Source organism: Metopolophium dirhodum, chromosome 5, assembly GCF_019925205.1.
Source record: "Metopolophium dirhodum isolate CAU chromosome 5, ASM1992520v1, whole genome shotgun sequence".
Classification (NCBI taxonomy): domain Eukaryota; kingdom Metazoa; phylum Arthropoda; class Insecta; order Hemiptera; family Aphididae; genus Metopolophium; species Metopolophium dirhodum.
In genome coordinates, this window is record NC_083564.1 from 23971205 (window position 1) to 23989993 (window position 18789).

The 18789-nt window shown below is 32.3% G+C and overlaps 1 protein-coding gene across 1 annotated transcript in view; it reads right to left on the bottom strand.

Moving 5' to 3' along the window:
• Positions 1-7127: 7127 nt before the first annotated feature.
• LOC132944852 (protein giant-lens) overlaps positions 7128-18789 on the bottom strand; it is a 30615-nt gene continuing 18953 nt past the window's right edge. Inside the window, exons 2-4 of the mRNA XM_061014375.1 lie at positions 12568-12744; positions 10875-11081; positions 7128-8370 (exon numbers count right to left, since the gene is read on the bottom strand). Coding sequence (XP_060870358.1) covers positions 8152-8370; positions 10875-11081; positions 12568-12744 — 603 coding nt within the window. The 3' untranslated portion in view covers positions 7128-8151. The remainder of the gene's footprint in view (positions 8371-10874; positions 11082-12567; positions 12745-18789) is intronic.

An 18789-nucleotide genomic window follows, 5' to 3' on the forward strand; every position in this document is an offset into this window, starting at 1 on the left:
TACCTATAGCCTATACCCTATAGGTACTATACCTATAATAATATATAAATAGTAATTACTATTTACTTATTACTATTTACTTCGTTCAACGATGGGTTTTGTTCGGGTTTATTAATGAAATATTATTTTGCCGTAAACGTTATTCTAGTTAGGCAAAGGTTTAACAATAATTCTGCTGTCTTTGACATGTTCCTGTATATCGTGTTGTGGCAACTTTATATTTTATATTGTCTACTTATAGTTATATCAACATCTGCCTACTACTCGGGTTCTAATTATATTATCATTTATTGCAATTTTATTGATTTTACATTTCGTGGAAATAAAATGAAATAATATTTCTTTAACTTTCTTCAATACATTTTGATATAATACCTATACATCAATGTTTTAAAATAATTATTCTCTGACAATTAAGATATTATATTGTCTTTAGATATAGACTAAAGACAACTAGTTAGTATAGGTAGGTACTATACAACGCTGTAAGAGCAATTATTTTTAATGTACTTTCATTAATTAACAAAAATGATTTTTCGATTAGTTTTTAATGATTTAACCTCGTTTTGAACATATTTTGTGCTCGAAATTATTATTGATTTTAAATGTAATATCATTATATTACAGGTTCCGGTTTCATGTGATACATTTTGCGCACGAACGAGTGTTTTCACGTATCATATTTATCACAATATTAAAAAATATCTACCTACGCGTTTTGTTTGGAAAATAATTTGACCACAGAAGTTTGGTCACAGTTTTGATTTTACGAGTCTTCTATATACCTACACGAATACTTATTTGCAAAAAAAGAAAAATTTGTGGTTTTAATGTCACGTACATAAATTATTATTGACCGACATTTATGCTTCATAAAAAATCATAAATAACTGATGTATATTATTTAAAAAATGCAATTTAAGATTTTTACTTAATTGTCACAAGAAGCTATAGTAAAACTCTGAAAGTGAAACATAACACTACACTTATTTAATTTTAATTTGCAAATCCACATATTATATATTACGGTGGTTTATATAATATTATTACAATACTATGCTTTATAACAATATAATTTCAGCAGTTTAGGACAATATCATTATCCCACATCAATTAATTTATCCCAAGTCAATGAATTATTACAAATATATATTTTTATAATTTCGTAGAAACCGGTTTTATTAAAATTACATTCATTTTTTTTTTTTAAGAATTCTCTTATAACTATTACTGTAATAGATACGCATTTTAAATTGTGCATATACACATTTAACCTACCTACTGAAAGTGTATCATAGAATATTAAATTATTATATTTCTTTAACATAAATAGAATGACTATATAAGACATACATGATATTTGTACAATTAAATTTCTCATCGTGACACAAGACTGAGTATAATAATACAATAATACACTCGACTTTCTAAATTATTGAATTCGAATTTCGGTTTTATCTGAAAATTTTTTTTTCTTTTAACTTTTTAAATTTGAAATTTGAAAAACATAGCTTACTATATTATATTATTATATTTTGATTATTTTTCACGAACCGCAGCGACGTGGTGGTAGAGGTTTACATAATATATACTGTAGCAGGTACTGTAAACGAAAGCCTACTATAAAACAATACAATACGGTATAATAAAAAATGATTATAATAATACATAATCTACAATGATTTTTCCCCCTTATACATATTTTATACTCTTTTGCTCGTCACGCTCGAGTGCTTGACGTACGACTTTAATGGAGACTGCTCGATGGATCAGTGAAAACACCAGAGAGTGGAGAGTGCAGTTTAATAAGGCTCAAGTCTTATAGCGCTCACGACATTTATAAATTATAAATAATAATAACTGCGAGTGCCGACTTAAATAATACTCAGTGGTCAGTGGGACAGAACCATTGCAGTCTACAGAAGTGATTGAAGCAACAGAGATTATGAATAACCATTTCCGAAAGAATGCATATTCAGACAAATCTGGAGATATTTTTTTTTCTGTTTTTCCTCACTTAATTTTACTAACGATATTCAAGCAGTTTTAAATGTTTCAAACGGGTAATGGATTATTCAAGATGATTTCTTTTCTTCTTTTCACAATATTCAAAGACGGTTTTTTACTTATAAATCCAAGAACACATTACGCGTACCTACAAAGTACAAATCAACAATTTGTCACAACAATATTGTACATGCCACGAAAAAGTTAAATATTTCACAGTTTGTTCACAATTATAATAATATACTTAATTGAAAAGTGATTAGTACATCGTATTATAATTATAATTATTTATTTATTGTTATAAACGCTTGTAAGGGCCAAGTAAAGTAGTAAGGGTAAATGTACAGTAATATAGAACTTAACTATAAGTACATAAGAGGATATTAATAGAGCATAATAATAACTATAATAGTTACATTATAATATTATAATTTCAAATAATGGTACTAATAATAATTTAATAATAACAATTTTTAATATAACACCTTTGGAGATTTTCATAATATATTAAGGAAACACGGCTTATCAAATGTAAATATAATGTACCTTTAAAATAAATCGAAGATTTTTTAATTCATGTTACGTCATTATCTGGCAATACGATCCATTATTATTATTATTATTATTACATACGAATACCTATCGGATAAATTATTCTGTGTTTTCCAATGAAATAATTTCATATTTGAGTAATTACATATAGTGTAAATATGGAAAATATTTTATAAAATCAAATATTGTGATTTGTCAATATTGTGGGTACCTATTAATAAATTAACGATACCTAGTCAAAAATGTTTATAAATATTACAGATTTAAATATTCGATCATCCCTACATGGTTTCCTCTCGAATATGTGAGGTACTAACTACTGAGGTACCTATATTCGATGTTTTCTTGCGTACCTTCCTTTATATTATATAATATTACAATTATTATTACCAGCTATTGCAATGAAATTGGTAAAATATATTATAATCACATAATAAATTAAACTTAATCTATTATGTTCTATAGTGTTAAGGCCTATGTGTGCCTATTTCATATAGGCAGATATATGTAGGTACCTATGTGAGTATATTAACATTAGTTTGAAACGGGTTTAGTGAAATCATTTAAGTCGTATAAAAAAATTATACATGTTGTGTTGACGGCAAATCGGTCGTTTATATTGTACTCTAAACCACAGCAACAAAATACCTACTCAGTTTTTATAACTTTGACTTTTTATACCCATCGGTATCTATATATTCTGTTAGTGGGTAACGGAGAACGGTTCTCTGCAATATTGCAGTCTATATAGCGTTCCGCCGTCCAAATCGTCTAGTCTTTAAAAAATACATATCATTTTAATAGTCTATATTATGATATGCGTCGACGAAAAAAATAAATGTTTTGTCGTATTCGGCAGTGTTTTTACTATAAAATAAAGTGATAAACAAACGGAATTTATAAACTCAATTGGTTAACCTGAATAACACTTTTTTATGCACCTCATATTCGCCAAATTCTATTTATGGGATTACATGCAGAACGTTTTTTAGTACCAAACAGACCTATTTATTTTAAAACCTACACCTGCCGACATCGTGCGTGGGAGAGTTTATCAGTGGAAAGGGATTTACACAGATTTAAACTATACATCGAAGTTGGAGAAAATCGACTGGGATTGAATATGATAAATTTTATCAATCCAAAGATAGATATACAAATGCGTGATAGTAATAATGATAATAATAATAATAATAATAATAATAATATTAAGAATTAACCATCCAGATAAACACATTATAGCAAAACTTGTCACTGGACGAATTAGGAGTACCTATTAATGAAAATAAAATTAACTTATAAGATTTTTAAGTATTTTTTCCTAATGTGTTATTAAAAAATGTGGCAAAAAAAATAACGCCAAGTTCGACCAAAAATAAATATAATATATATTATAATAATACAATAATATAATATGATATAAAATATATATACAATTAGTAATTTATAGCCAATAATCATTAAATCAGGTTCACTTATCATAGTTCCATACACTATGTAGAAGCTAAGAGTTATTTTGGTTATTAACTATATTTTATAACATATTGCTTACAGTTAGGTATTTATTATTATAAGAATTACAATTAAATATTAATATAATAATATTTTAGTTTATGCATACTTGTAAAAAAAGGTTTCGTTGTCGTTAACAAAAACATATTTATGATTCGCAGATTTTCCTTGAAGATGAAAAATATCCAGTGGCGTGCTATGGTTTTTTTTTTATATTTTTGCATCCTTTTTCTATTTATTTTTCAAATTGAAGCACTGAGAATAACATTATTATGTATCACACATTTACCACGCTCACTATTGATAACAATATATTTTAGTAAGTGCGTACCCGCAAAACAAATTTTCACGCATATTGCCTATATTAAACTCCTTATAAACAATCCGTTGAAACGGTACAATAAATTGGATATAATTAGTACCTACTACCTATACATTATATACGGAGGTATATCGTCTATATGTACGGTAATATGTTTAAGTGTTTATAGAAGGTGCGCCATTTTGGGACGGGGGCCGGACAGGGACTGAATTCACACCTATTTTTTGCAAAACAACTTCCTGTTAGCCTGTCAAAAATAAAGCCAAAGCAACAATGTGTGTTTTTAATATTTCAATTTGTTTCGTATTTTGAATATTTTGTAATGTTTTTACTTTTCCAATACATTTTTGCTACGGTCCGACACAATTGATCAACTATTAAGAGAAAATTGATATCAGCGTAATATAATATTATATTGTAAAAAAATTAAAAATAAATAATAACAAAAAAATTATTTTTATGGGGCACAACGTTATCACAAATTATAATCACAGGACATGAACTTGAAAGTTTTAGTTACCTAATCTAACCTACCCATATTAATGACTAATGAGTAATCACAAAATTGATTATTTCCAATCAAAATGTCAAAAAGAAAAAGAGTGTCTAAAAATGTTACTCCTAGCTTTTCATTATTATATTATACTAGGTATACCTAACCTACAAGCTATAACCTATATTTATTAAGTGCACATTCAGTAGTACCCATGATATAAACAAATTAAGAACATTCTCTAGGTTGTGTCAAACATTTTTTTATTTTTCAAGAATGTTGGTTAGGTAATTAAAAAACAACAACAATAATATTTAGTTTATATTTAAAAACGTTAGTTTAATAAAAAAAAACAACTTTTGATAAATGTTATGATTGATTATTATTTTATTGTATAACTTATAGGTACAATTTGTGGTGTGTAAAACAGCATATTATAATACGGTTAGGTAAAATGTATTGCGTTTACACGCACATCTACGGCACAACTACAGAAACTAGGAAGATACCAAATCCGACGCGTTTTTAATATAAATTTTGCCTGACAAAAATACATTTTTACCTCGTGAAATTGACAAATTTCGATAGGTTATTTATTTAAATATGATGGTTTTATATAGGCCGTATTGGAATCCGATTTTAAAAACTCCGTTTTCAAAAGTTATAATAAAAGTCTAAATAATCATAAATCATTGATTATTGAGTATTTATACGACGATATTTCAAGTTGATTAAAAAATCGGAAACTAATGTGATTTAAATAAAGTTTTTTTTTCAAATAATAAGTAAAAATAAAAAATCTAACTACTTTAAATGATCGTTTTTCTTTCATTTTTAATCAATGTTTTAATTTGATTTTCCTGTAATGACCTGTAATTCCTCTTGTATGACCGTCTGTTCGATTTAAACTAGAAATTTGCTCCTGAAAAAATAGCCAGTTCCGGCACCATAAATGATATTTAAATGTTCAGATGTTCTTTCAATCTTTAATTCATACTTCAATTTTTAACGTTTATGTTGATAACATGCATGATAAATTTGAATGTAAAATCCGGCAATTCATACTCCAATTGATCATCAATCACTGTTTGTCACTATACAACGTCTGTCAGAGCAGGGCAAGTTGGCAATTAGATAAGTTCTAATATTACTAATCATTGCTTAAAATCAACTGACTTGTATGTAAAATGTAAGCTTAACAGAAAGTGAGTCAGGTCTTTAATCGTAATATAATATTTTAGTTTGAGATTTTATGAAACAGTAATATGACGAAGAGAATATTTTTATGTACATTTTTAACTTTTGCTTCTTTCGAAACCATCAGGTTGTACGGGTTTTGTAACTATTGGATTTTTAATAGGTTTTGTGGTTAATTCGTGTACTATACCTTAATTTTAATACTCCGTTTTTACAACTTTGCAACTCTACGGTTTATTAATTACTATATTTCATAATATGACTGGCTAGGTACAGTTAATAAATAACCTACAAAAACACACGGCGCAATATATGCAACACTATATGGCTTGCATTCAAGTACGATTGGCCACAAGGAGCAGGCTATTTATCGAGGAGTAAACAATTCAGACAATCGTATAACAGACTGTACGGAAAAATTAAATCAAAGTTTATCAAACCATTTAAACGATAAAATAAAATCCGACATTACAAGAAAAACGATCACGCCTCGTGTAAAGTAATCCACAGATCCTGTGAAGCAATTTGTGAACTTTAAAAACGAGTTGATTCAGATATCCTTAACGTGCTAGCTTCTGCGACACCCTTAAGACAGTGCTGTGAATTCGATAAATACAACGAATAATCATATTGAAATTAATACACGTCAAATATTAAAACAAGTACCTAGCTTGGTATGAATGGTATACCTATAATATAATGTGTGGATGAATATTAATTATTTCATATACACAAGTTTATTAAGATCAACAAAAGGTTGTACCACTCGAGTGTAAAATCCATGAACGCGTCTTTACGACATATTTTTAGATTTGATAAATAAATTGATTCATCTGAATCAGATTCTCATTTTTTTATTAACGCGAATAATAAAATAAACTTCTTGCGTATACATCTATAATATTATTATCCTGCTGTAATCTTATGTATTTCAATATAAGATGAAATGGCAATGGTTTTAGGATTTAAAAAATGTCAATACATTTAAAGCCACTAAAATTAAGAACAAATAAAACTATTGTTTTTTCAATATAAATAATTTGTATTTATAGTTTAGGTTGTAAACGACAACACCCTTGTACATTTTCATTTAATAAATTCAACGGTGACATAATAGAAATAGGTACATAGTCTTAATAACTAATAACACAAAATTTTAAATGACAAACAGCATAATAATATATTGTTATATGTGTTGTCTGATGTTGAAAAAATTATGGACAATATCTACGATTAATTTAATATGTATGCATTTAACAGAATACAAACATTAATAAACTCGATATGTATTTGTAAGTTTTAATAAAAATATTTGTTTTTTTTTTTTTGATAATCAACGTCTTTAAAATTTCACAAGAAATAAATGTATTGTACAACTCACTCAAATTCTAAAATGATAATAATTATTTACACAAGATTACAATAAAGGTAAAAATAATGATGTTTTTCATTAAAAAAAAAAAATAATAATAATAATAATAATAGTCCTATAATAAAGTCTAAAAGAAAAACATTCTAAACATTTAAATAACAAGAACATCATATAAAAAAAAAGAATAATAATAATAAACCATTATCGACGTAGTAAAATATTTACACGATAAAACATATATTATTAATATTAATATTTATCTTAATGATTTTGGTATAAAAATAATTTAGTTGAATAAAATATAAATAATTTGTAATTTCTGTAGGAAAAAAATGCTCTTCTATTTTGATTTATTACAACAAAACAAAGAGAAATATATATATCTAAATAACCTCTGGAAATGAGTCCCTACCTATTTAGTTAAAATCGAGTGATATTCCGTGTAATTTCGTTTTGTCCACCGGAAAATATAAAATTTTAAGAATAATAAATAATATGTATACATTGTGTATTGATATTATGTATCATCATCATTTGTTTGTAATGATATCGTCGTAATGACAAAAATATTGACGAATTTATTAATCAAAGTAATTTTTCAAAAAAAAAAAGGTTCCCTTCGTGGTCGGTTACTCTCCACGTGGCCGGGCTGTTTAAGGGCTGAAGGGGTATGAGCGAGGGTACGTGGGTGCTGGTTTAGTTGGCCGATGGTTGCATACAATATCCGCTGTACGTCCGGATGTTCTCCTCCGAGTAGTTCTTACTCTGAATCACTCCCGCGTCCGAGTGATGGGACGGACACGCGTGTTCCGGCGGGCACTGGCACAGCGTGTTGGTATTCACCTCGTCCACCATCTCCTGTCGCTTGCGCACGGTGAACAGTCGGCAAGGTTCTTTACGCTGGCACCGGAGCCTCTGTAAAACGAAAAAGCGAATCCAGATTATAACGATATACGGAGTAGCTAGGTATAACGCAAAAAATAAATAAATAATATCATCCAAAACGTTTACGGGGGGGTCAGTGGTGTAGTCAAGGGGGGACGTGGGGGTCAGATCCCCCCATTGGCATTTTGTTACCTTGGTAAAAAGTTTTGAGAAGGTGGGGGATTTTCCAATTTTCCCCTCCCATTTAGCTATGTCGTTTTCTTTTTTTGATCCCCCCCCTTTCAAAAATCATGTCCGTGCCACTGCATGTGTTAGAACGTCATAATAATATTATGATGTCGTTATGTTGCTTGAGAGAGTCGTGGCGTGGGTTTGAATAAAATGAACTACAGTCGATTGTGGATAAGTCGATAAATCGAAAAAAGTTTTCCACAAATTTCGACTTATCGAGGTTCCGCTGTACAAAAATTTTTTTGAAATTTAACTGCACTATATTTTTATTCCGACAAATTGCTAAAAGTCAGTGACTACGCGTTCTCAGACCAATTTCTCTGAAAGAGGGATCAAATGCCCCTTGGCTTCGCACACCCAGGACGAGGACGCCCCATTGACCTATATCGATACTATAAATACATATACCTTGATAGCGGACGACGATGTAGTTAGGTAGGGTGCAAATCTATATCGGTTGTAAGTATACTTAGACATACTAACATAGTAATTTCAACTTTTCTGGGGGGAGGGGAGGCATGTATTCAGTATCTTTAGCAATCATTTAACTATAATTTTTTTGGTGAGGGGGTTCATTGCCAATTGCACTCCCCCCTCACCCCCACGGTAATAACATCACTAATTGTATTATATTTTACACCTAGGCATATATAATAAATATAACATCGGAGGGACGGAGTGGCCGAGCGGACTAAGGCGTCGGCTGCGACTCAGTCGACCTGAGTTCGATACCTTGGCCGTGGGCGGCATTTTTCTTCGGGCAAGTCACGGTGTCCGGAGAACAAGTGCCGCCATCCCCCCACCCGGGGCACGGCAGAAACCTACGGGTGCCCCATTAGAAATTCTGCCAAAACACAACACACACGTGTACTAACCTACCCAATTTAAAAACCTACAGTGCCCTCCCCCACACCCAATGGCCTATGTTGCCGCGGGTTATCCAATAAAAAAAAAATATATATATATATATAACATCGATATTGCACGTACAAAAATGTTCATATAAATTATTTTTCCAAATTCGATTAGCCTCCACTTGGAGTAGGTATATTTACTATATGATTATTATACTCTGCAGATGAACTATATTATACGCCTTATACGCAGCAGATAAAAATTAAAGTAATAAACATTTAAGCGAGTTCCGCCTTCTGATAAAATAATTAATGATATTTATTACATGAATATTTTGAAAATATAATACGGCGTTTAATTATTAATTCACATCATCGTCCCCTAGTCGCCAATTCTGTTGATGACTACCTATATTATAATTCTATATAACGCCACGACGTCTATTCAATGGTCCCGGATCCTTTGCGAGAGTTAATTCGACGCCATCCAATTATTATTATTGTTGTTTTGTAGTTCAGACAGAATACACTATAGAACAGACGGTAAATTCATCAGCGTATGGTTCACGCGGGCTCGTATCGGTATCGCTCTTATATAATAATAATTGATAGTATAAAGTCCCCGTGCGAGTACCAGCTAGCGGCCACTCGATGAAACAACGTCATTATTATTTTTTCCCTTCGACAAAAAAAATCTTTTGTGATGCTCGGAAGGCGTGCTATTATATTATATAATGACACCATTGAAATATGTTTTAATATGGAGTATCCGCGTGTCGTGTAAATATAGCTTTTCCGGCAAGTACCAGTACGCTTTGCACCGCGAAACTCGACTACTCTGTGGGGCGCATATACGCTGAATCGGTTAAGATTTTTTTTTTAAACGTAACCGCACGTGTGAACTGAACGAATTTAATGTACTTACCATTTTACCTTATTATAATCCACGGGATGGGCTGCCAAACTCAATAATATCGTCGGCCGGATTTAGGATTTGATTTTTGGCCGTGTTGGTTAATCTTTAATGGACCAACCGTCCAATCACTCGTAAGGGATTATCAGCTCGCTAATTATTCGTCAAATGTTTTTGGTGATTTTTTTATGCGACCCGACATAATTTTCGCACAAATATACATTGTATAAATATATTACATATATATTTAATATTGAACAAAACCCCAAGAAAGGACCATTATATTGTGTAAGGTGTAGGTATATATTATATTCGATACAAAATATGGCGATGGAAGATAAATATTACATCGATAGTCAACTATAAAATATGATTATTCGACTGCCGAAGTGTCTGTTCGGGTGGGTTAATTCACATGTTGGATATGGGGTCTACAATGCCTATGTTGGACCCACCCTAAAAATCGATTCTCAACCGGACGCTTTTTCAATGATTTCAACACATTAACTGTATATATGGTATGCACTGGTACTTACGCTCTGCGGGGAGCATGCGAACGAGTACTGGTAACCGATCTGTTTGGACTCGGTCTGGTACGCTTGCCGCTTCAGCAGGTAGGCGACCGAACCCTTGGGACAGTGACAGTGGACCGTCTGCAGCGTACCGTTTCCCTCGCTGCGCAGTGTCCACGCCATGTCGCGGAAGTAACGACATTTGGGCAACATCTTGATGGGCTCGCATAGCTAGATGGGAATTAAGATATTATTAATATCGTTTTAAAGTATAAGAATATTATATAGTAGGTTAGTATAAAAAAATTAAATATATTGTAATATACGCTATGAAAAAATACAATTCTTTGCGTATATCCCTTATATAATTTATATGCATTAAAATGTATAGCTCGTAGACAATGTTGTACTATACTAAACACGCCATGCAGAGTACATTTAGAACTATTATTGCTCACCCCTATTTTTCTTTCAATTTATTCAGATTTTCAAGTTGATACTTTAACACCATATTATGCTATTTAAGGATTTCTCATCTGGTGTCAATGCAAACTTTTTTTTCAAATCAGCACAACCTATTTTACTGTATATACTTTTAAGAAGAACATTTTATTTTAAGTGTTGAATATAATTTATAAATCGAAGTTCAAACGAGTAGGCCCTGAGTTATTAAGGGTTACGTACTGAGGAAAGTAGTCCATGAATCATGATAATAGGTTAAAGATATGAAGGCTAATAGGTTATATGGTTATCTGAAAATTATAGCTATTAATTATTAGATATACATTTCATAGTTTGTAAAAATTGTCTGAATATGATAAATACTAGACTAAAATATTACATCTCTGATCTATATAATATTTGATGCAAAAGTAATGCCACATAATTAAACATAAATGTCCTTAAACTCCTTTGTAGATAAATATAGTTAGAGTAATACGCCTAACCCAGAAATTATGATTTCGAATTTTGATTAGGTTTCATCGATATTTTCCAAAAACATCACGTGCTCAACAATTTACAGTGAAAAAGGGCGGTTAGAAATAATATGTTTGAAGAGCCAAGGCCCACGGGACACTAGTAAATTTATATAAAAATATCTATGCATATAAAAGTACACGGTCTTTAAATTTTAACTATCCATTATAGGTAGGTGGTTTGAAATTCCAAAAATCAGGATTTGAATAAATATGCATTATAATAGGATAAAAGGAGGGGTGACGATGCCCCGGGCGAATGATCATTTAGATTGATGCACACACAATAATTTATTATTCGCCGTCGTGGGTTCACATGCTCGTGGATTTATGCGCCCAAATCATTAACAGCAGTCATTGTGCTGATAACAAAAACAGGTGGGGGACGTGTATGCATTTTTTTTTTTTTTTTATTATTGAAATCTTATCGAATCCGAAACGATCGATCAAACGGAATGATTCTGACGGGTCTTATATTCGTTATTTCAATACCGTGCGTGATGCACAGACATACATATAAGGTATGTAAACTATAATAATATACTATTATTATACATAATATAACAATATGATATTAGTTATAACAATAACATGATATTATATCGTGCGACATCGGCGGCAAGCAAGAGGCGCTTTCGGGGTAAGGCGCACGCGCGCGCGTAAGGCCCAGCCGCGGTGGATTTTCATGACTTGCGTGTTTTATTTTTTTTATCTTTTTTTTTTTTTGTGCTTATTTATACCTTGAACTGCCTCGTTTTGTCGGTGATGGTGTGCCCGTCAGCCGGCGACAGCATTTGCGAGCACGGCGGCACGCCCGGCGGACACCTGCACTGCCTCTCCACCCACGGCCATTGATACATGTCCACCTTGCTGCACACCGCCCACTTTTCGCACACCGGCAACTCTTCCTCCGAGCTCTGAAATATAAATAAAAACACAGATGCGATTATTGCACGAGCGTCAAATTACGAAACCGTAAGGATATGTACAAATTAATAACGACAACGCGACGACGATGATGATGTTGATGATAATAATAATAATAATATGATAATACGACGATGAAATTAGTAAACCAGTATAATAACAATAATATCATTACGATACCCGCGCGCGTAGGGTCGCACCCACTCGGTTTGGAGAAATGTCTTATGAAACTGCATCATATCAGGTACAGGTATACACCAGCTCAATACATAATATATAATATTATTACTATTATGTGTATGTGCGCGCGTGAGTGTGTGTGTGTGTGTGTGTGTGTGTGTGTGTGTGTCCATAATCTAATACCCGAGCGATGGCCCCGAAATAAATAGAAATATTATTAATGGACTATTAAAATAATATAATATTTAAGTAGTAGGCTGTTGTAGGCATAGCGGGTACGTAATAATGGATTTGAATAATACGATGCGTGAGCGATTTTAATTCCAAGCGATGAATAGTAGTTGATATAGTGTTATTTTATTACATAGTTATAATATTATAGTTATTAGAGACTTCGACCGTTTTCACGATGTTATAATTTATTGCAGTCTTTTATTGTTTATATGGTTCGAGCATCTGCAACGATCAAGTTGTGATGTCATCGAAATGAAATATTCGTGTTTAATTTTTTTTTTTTTTGTTAATGAGTCGATCAACACCAAAATTAATATTCCTCGGATACCACAGATACTCAGATCCCTACTTAAGGGGGGCGGGGGGACTAGGAGGCTGCAGCTCTGTGCCCCAACATAAGTAGGAGCCCCCCATATATATTACTGCAATACAATCATATACGTTTTATTTGTACCAATCAACATTAAATAATTATACTTATACTTATAGAGTTATGGTATAATGTATTTATAATCTTAAAATAAATAGAATATAAAAAACCGATATTGTGTGAAAAACTGAAATTATAATATAAGTTGAGAGGTCTGACCAAAACATTAGCCCCTGGCCCCGAAATCCCTAGGGCTCTGCTGATATCACGTGCTATACCATCTATAATATTATATTAGATAAAATTATTTATCTATAGTATACTAGCTACAAACAAATTCAGATTAGATATAAAAAAATTAATATTTAATCAAATCTTAGCCGCCCGCGATATTACAACAAGATGATTAATTTATTACGCTATTTAGAATTAACCGCCACGTGTTGCTCAGTCGCTTATACAGTAATATTATTTATGTTAATGCAATCTGTTTGTTATTCATCACAAATAATTCATTTACGCATCAATCGTTTTTTTTTCTCCATAATATTGTGTCATAATAATTTGCTGCGCATTACAAGTTACAACTGCAGTCAATATATTATTATATACAGCCATGAGACATACGCATATACAGTGTATAATAATATATTATGTTTATTGAAATGATTTGATTAGTACTAGCGTAAATAATAAGGATAATAATGCAACTATCTAATACTAAGAATTTATTTAGAACGTATTTTTTATACGATATAAAAAATAAGGTGACTTAATGCATTTTTTCTTGTTTAAAGTAGGTCGTTATTTTCAATGTCGTCACGACTATCAGAATGTGCCTATACACAACCACGTCGTAATTCTTTATATTTTTTGATAAACTTTGGTGTCAATTTAGTTCGAGTCGGTTAGGGTAGTGGATATAATACATTAAAAAACGTCTAGACGTGTGCCGAGAAATACGATTGTCGTGCGTTACATTATAGGTGCATACTTTGAAACGACCCATTGTTTGTGATAACACGTATTTTATGTACGTGCAGGGTGATAACACTAATGAGTGTCGAGTTTTTCATAAAACATGGAACTGTTTACCAAAAGCTGCTGCACGCATCGACGTGCGGCTACAGCTGTGTGATATTTTTCATTTTATTGTGACCCGTGGCATCACAGTTAATTGGACATGTTATAATATTATATAATGTCATTGTTAGGCTTACCTTTATGTCTGTAAAGCATTATAGTAACCGATAGTCGCAAAAGGCGAGTGGCTATATGGTAATCGTCAGTATTTACTAGATATCTAAGGTATTGTCACGTCGGTAGAACCGACCCCCCTCCCCCCCCCCCAATTACTATCGGTCTTCATATCGCCTACATGAGATATTGAGGAATAGAGAGAAAATGCAGTTTAAAGTTTTTTAATGTATTATTATTTAACATTTTAACTTGTAAAATTACACAATCCGCTTCGCGCCCGAACAGCTGCAGGGACGGGCTCGATATAATATTATTATGGATCTGAATATATTATTATTATAATTAAATTATTAGTAGCGATCGACGGACATCGCTCCGTAGCGAAAGAGATTTGTCCATTTGGTAGTAAATATATACATAAAACAAGTTATCGAATAGTACATCCCAACCCGTAACATTCGCGTGTTATGTAAGTCGTTTGGATTAAGTAGAAGACGTCACGCTGAGGTTTGTTTTATCTCGAACCGTCTCTCACTGCGCGTGCATGTATAATCTAATGGCGTAAAATCAAGTTGACGTAGATCAGTCAGAAAACTATTTCTTGGGTAAATATCTCGTAAATATATTGTATACGGAATTAAAAGAGAGTGCGATTCAATTTTAAAGATATCATGTGCGGTATTTTTTTTTTAAATTAAAAAATCAACGAAAAAACTCGGTGTTCGCGAGCAGAGTAGAGTTATTAAAACGTCTGAATAACATATCCACATAACGTCTGAAGGCCGTATTTATACGCCTATATATTTTGGTATTCATTAACTAAAATACGATATGACGTATATTATTGTGTTCTTCAAGCCTCAAACCTAACATAGTATATAATATTATGTAATACATAGTATTAACGCATCATATGTGTATAATTATATGACACTCATTACTCAGTGTTATTACCTATGCGTATAATATGATGGCAATGTTGCAGATGGCACGTTGTCTGCAAAAGATTTCGTATTTTACCAAAGATTCGTGTGACGTACGCGTAAGCTCGTTTGTATTATTCGACGTTGTAAAAAAAACGTTGACAGGCGTTGTAGTCATCGTGCAAAGTTACAAGAGTATACAGCGTGCGCGCAACTCCACTCAAACATGTATAATAATATATATATACAGGGGCGCAGGGCCGAAGGTGTAACATCAATCGGAATAACAACTCTCGTTTGAAAAATATGTTTAAATATCCATAAGACATAATATTGTGTCATCGACTCTTGGCTGTTTCAAATAATTATAATATTATAATCTGTTCGTGTAGTGTGTGTGTTTATACAGAATGCAATAGACCGTGTTGACTATAATAATATATACTGCAGCAGTGATTGCATCTGGGGGATGACGCGAACGAGTGCAAGGGGTGGAGAAAACCAGAATCTAGATTTCGTTCAATACCGTGCGAGTTTGTATAGTCAAAAAGGTGTATCGTGAACAGATAATGGTTGTATGTGACATATTATATAACATACTCAAAATATAGTACCTATACCCATTCGCATCACGATATTGTATTTCTGCGTTATTATAATATATTTTTAGTGTGAGCGGATATAAATAGTTCACACGATCAAACCGATACGTCATGGAATATAATATAATATAATATAATATATTATAATCTCGTGAATACAAAACAATAAAATATATCAGTGCGTGTTATATAATGTGTATTATGTGTGTGTGTGTGTGTGTGTGTAATATATGCGCGTGTAGGTAGGTATATGGTAGGTACCTATACGAATCATTCGTTATTGTTATCATATTATTATTTCCATTCGGTTCTTCAAAAGGAACGTAAATAACATATTAATTTCGTAGTAAAAGGATTGTATCTATTTTTATTGTTTTCTCGCGCTATTTGTGCGTTGTAGTTTATACGATGTTATGTATAATACGTACTTATACGGCGAACGTGTTGAGATGATAATGCACATATAGATAGAAAACCGCACGTGTACTCTTTTGAGTTTTTTCAACGATTAAAATATTATTACAATAAACGCATGACATAATCAACACGTTATGATTAATATTATGCGACTCGAATAATATGCTTTTGTCGCCGAAAACGGCGGTGACGCGTGTCGATTTGAAAATTGCATTGGTTATTCGATCGGACGTCCGCACCGAAGGCGTTTTTACCACCAAACAATCATTGGTATTACACTATTCGACACGTAAGGTGTGTATAGTTTGTAATTTGTTATTCAAAGTGTCGTACAATAATCAAACGCACATGATATCGAACGTTGTTATTATTATGTTTTTTACTCACGTTATCACAAAACAATAAATGTCTCACCGCGTACGATAAATTCCCGCAACCGTGTACGGGGTGATTGCTTTACGTCTTTATCTGTATAAAATAACATGTTTATATATATTTGAAGAATTTTAAGTTGCCGGCTTTCTCTTCGCCGCTGAAAATCATATTTTTTTACGGATTTGGATTGTTCGAAAGAAAAAACAAATCTTACTTGTTCCTATTCCGTCTACAGGTGGCACGAGCGGAAATTTAATTGCAGTGATAATAATACCGACCGATTCACGTCAAACCCCGTAGGTAGCATAGTAATCTTTAACGAGAAACCGCGAGCCACCATATTTTAAAGTCGTCTGCACGTGTACCTGTACCACTAATATGAACTCCACTACGTGGAGTGGTCGTGTATATCATACTTAATTCCGGTTCCGTCGCAATTAAATGGAAAAAAAAAATATTGATAGCATAATAATAATAATAATATGACGTCGTATTTGGCGTCGAAACGTGTTACGTCATTGTGTTTTGTTGTTATTGCACATGCACATTTCCGTGCGAAACTGCGAAATGTACTCTATTCGTTTTTAGTAATAACGTTTTTTTTTTTTCCGACATCGAAATTTCCGTCGTCCCACGTGGCGTTATTTGCACACGACGGTGACATGACAATATATTATATTATTATATTAAATTGCTATATTATTGTATGTGTATAATATTAGATATATTTGCGTATATATAAATGCGCTTGCGTCGTCGTTATTCGGTGATTAAAAATTGATTTGGCACGATTTTTTACCTAGTCCGCCCCCTTACAAAAAAAAATTGATCGCGCCGGCCCTGTTGGCATGGGCTCAAGTATTCGACACATCGGCGGCGCAAGACGCAAACAAATCCGTTGCGCAAAAACACACACACACACACACACACACACACACACACACACACACACACACACACACACACACACACTATATAGGTACACCGTACACGTTTAAATAATATATTTTATAAATTTTTATTATATTTATATACGCACGTGCATCGCGCGGGAGTACGCCACGCTAGTGTGTATCAATATAGGCATAAGATTGTATTAAAATACTTGCGCATTGCAGTGCACGAGTTCCGCAGTGACGTATAATATATGAAATTATATATAGTTGCAATTTATATATTATGTTTACGGATGTTCTCATTAAACTAATGCGCCGTGCATCGACAGTAGTTGATCCATAAATTGATCCAGGAGTCGTTCACGGAGAGGGGGTGGGTTTTTAAAATATATTTATGTGATACACTTGACCGTCAGTAGGTTATATTTATGATGGATTCGAATTATGTGAAATCATATTTCCGGCCAACACCTCGAAATTATAATTACACTACAACCGTATAGAGTTTATACTATAAACGAAATTATAAAATATTACAATCAGGTGTGTTGAAAGAAAACTGTTCAAGAGCGAGGGCGACCCCCCACCCCCCACTGGTCTTGTAGCCGCAACTGACTGAAGTACCTATGCACACGCGTCGTATGATAACGTGTAACATATTATTTTACTTTTATACAGACATTATTACTCTAATATTATAATATTACCTAATGGCTTCTCCATATATGTGTGTGTGTGTGAGTGTTTATAATTTATTATATATTATATATATTAACAAACGAACAATATTCACAATAGTATAACGTAAGGTACACACATGACACGATGTCACGTGTAG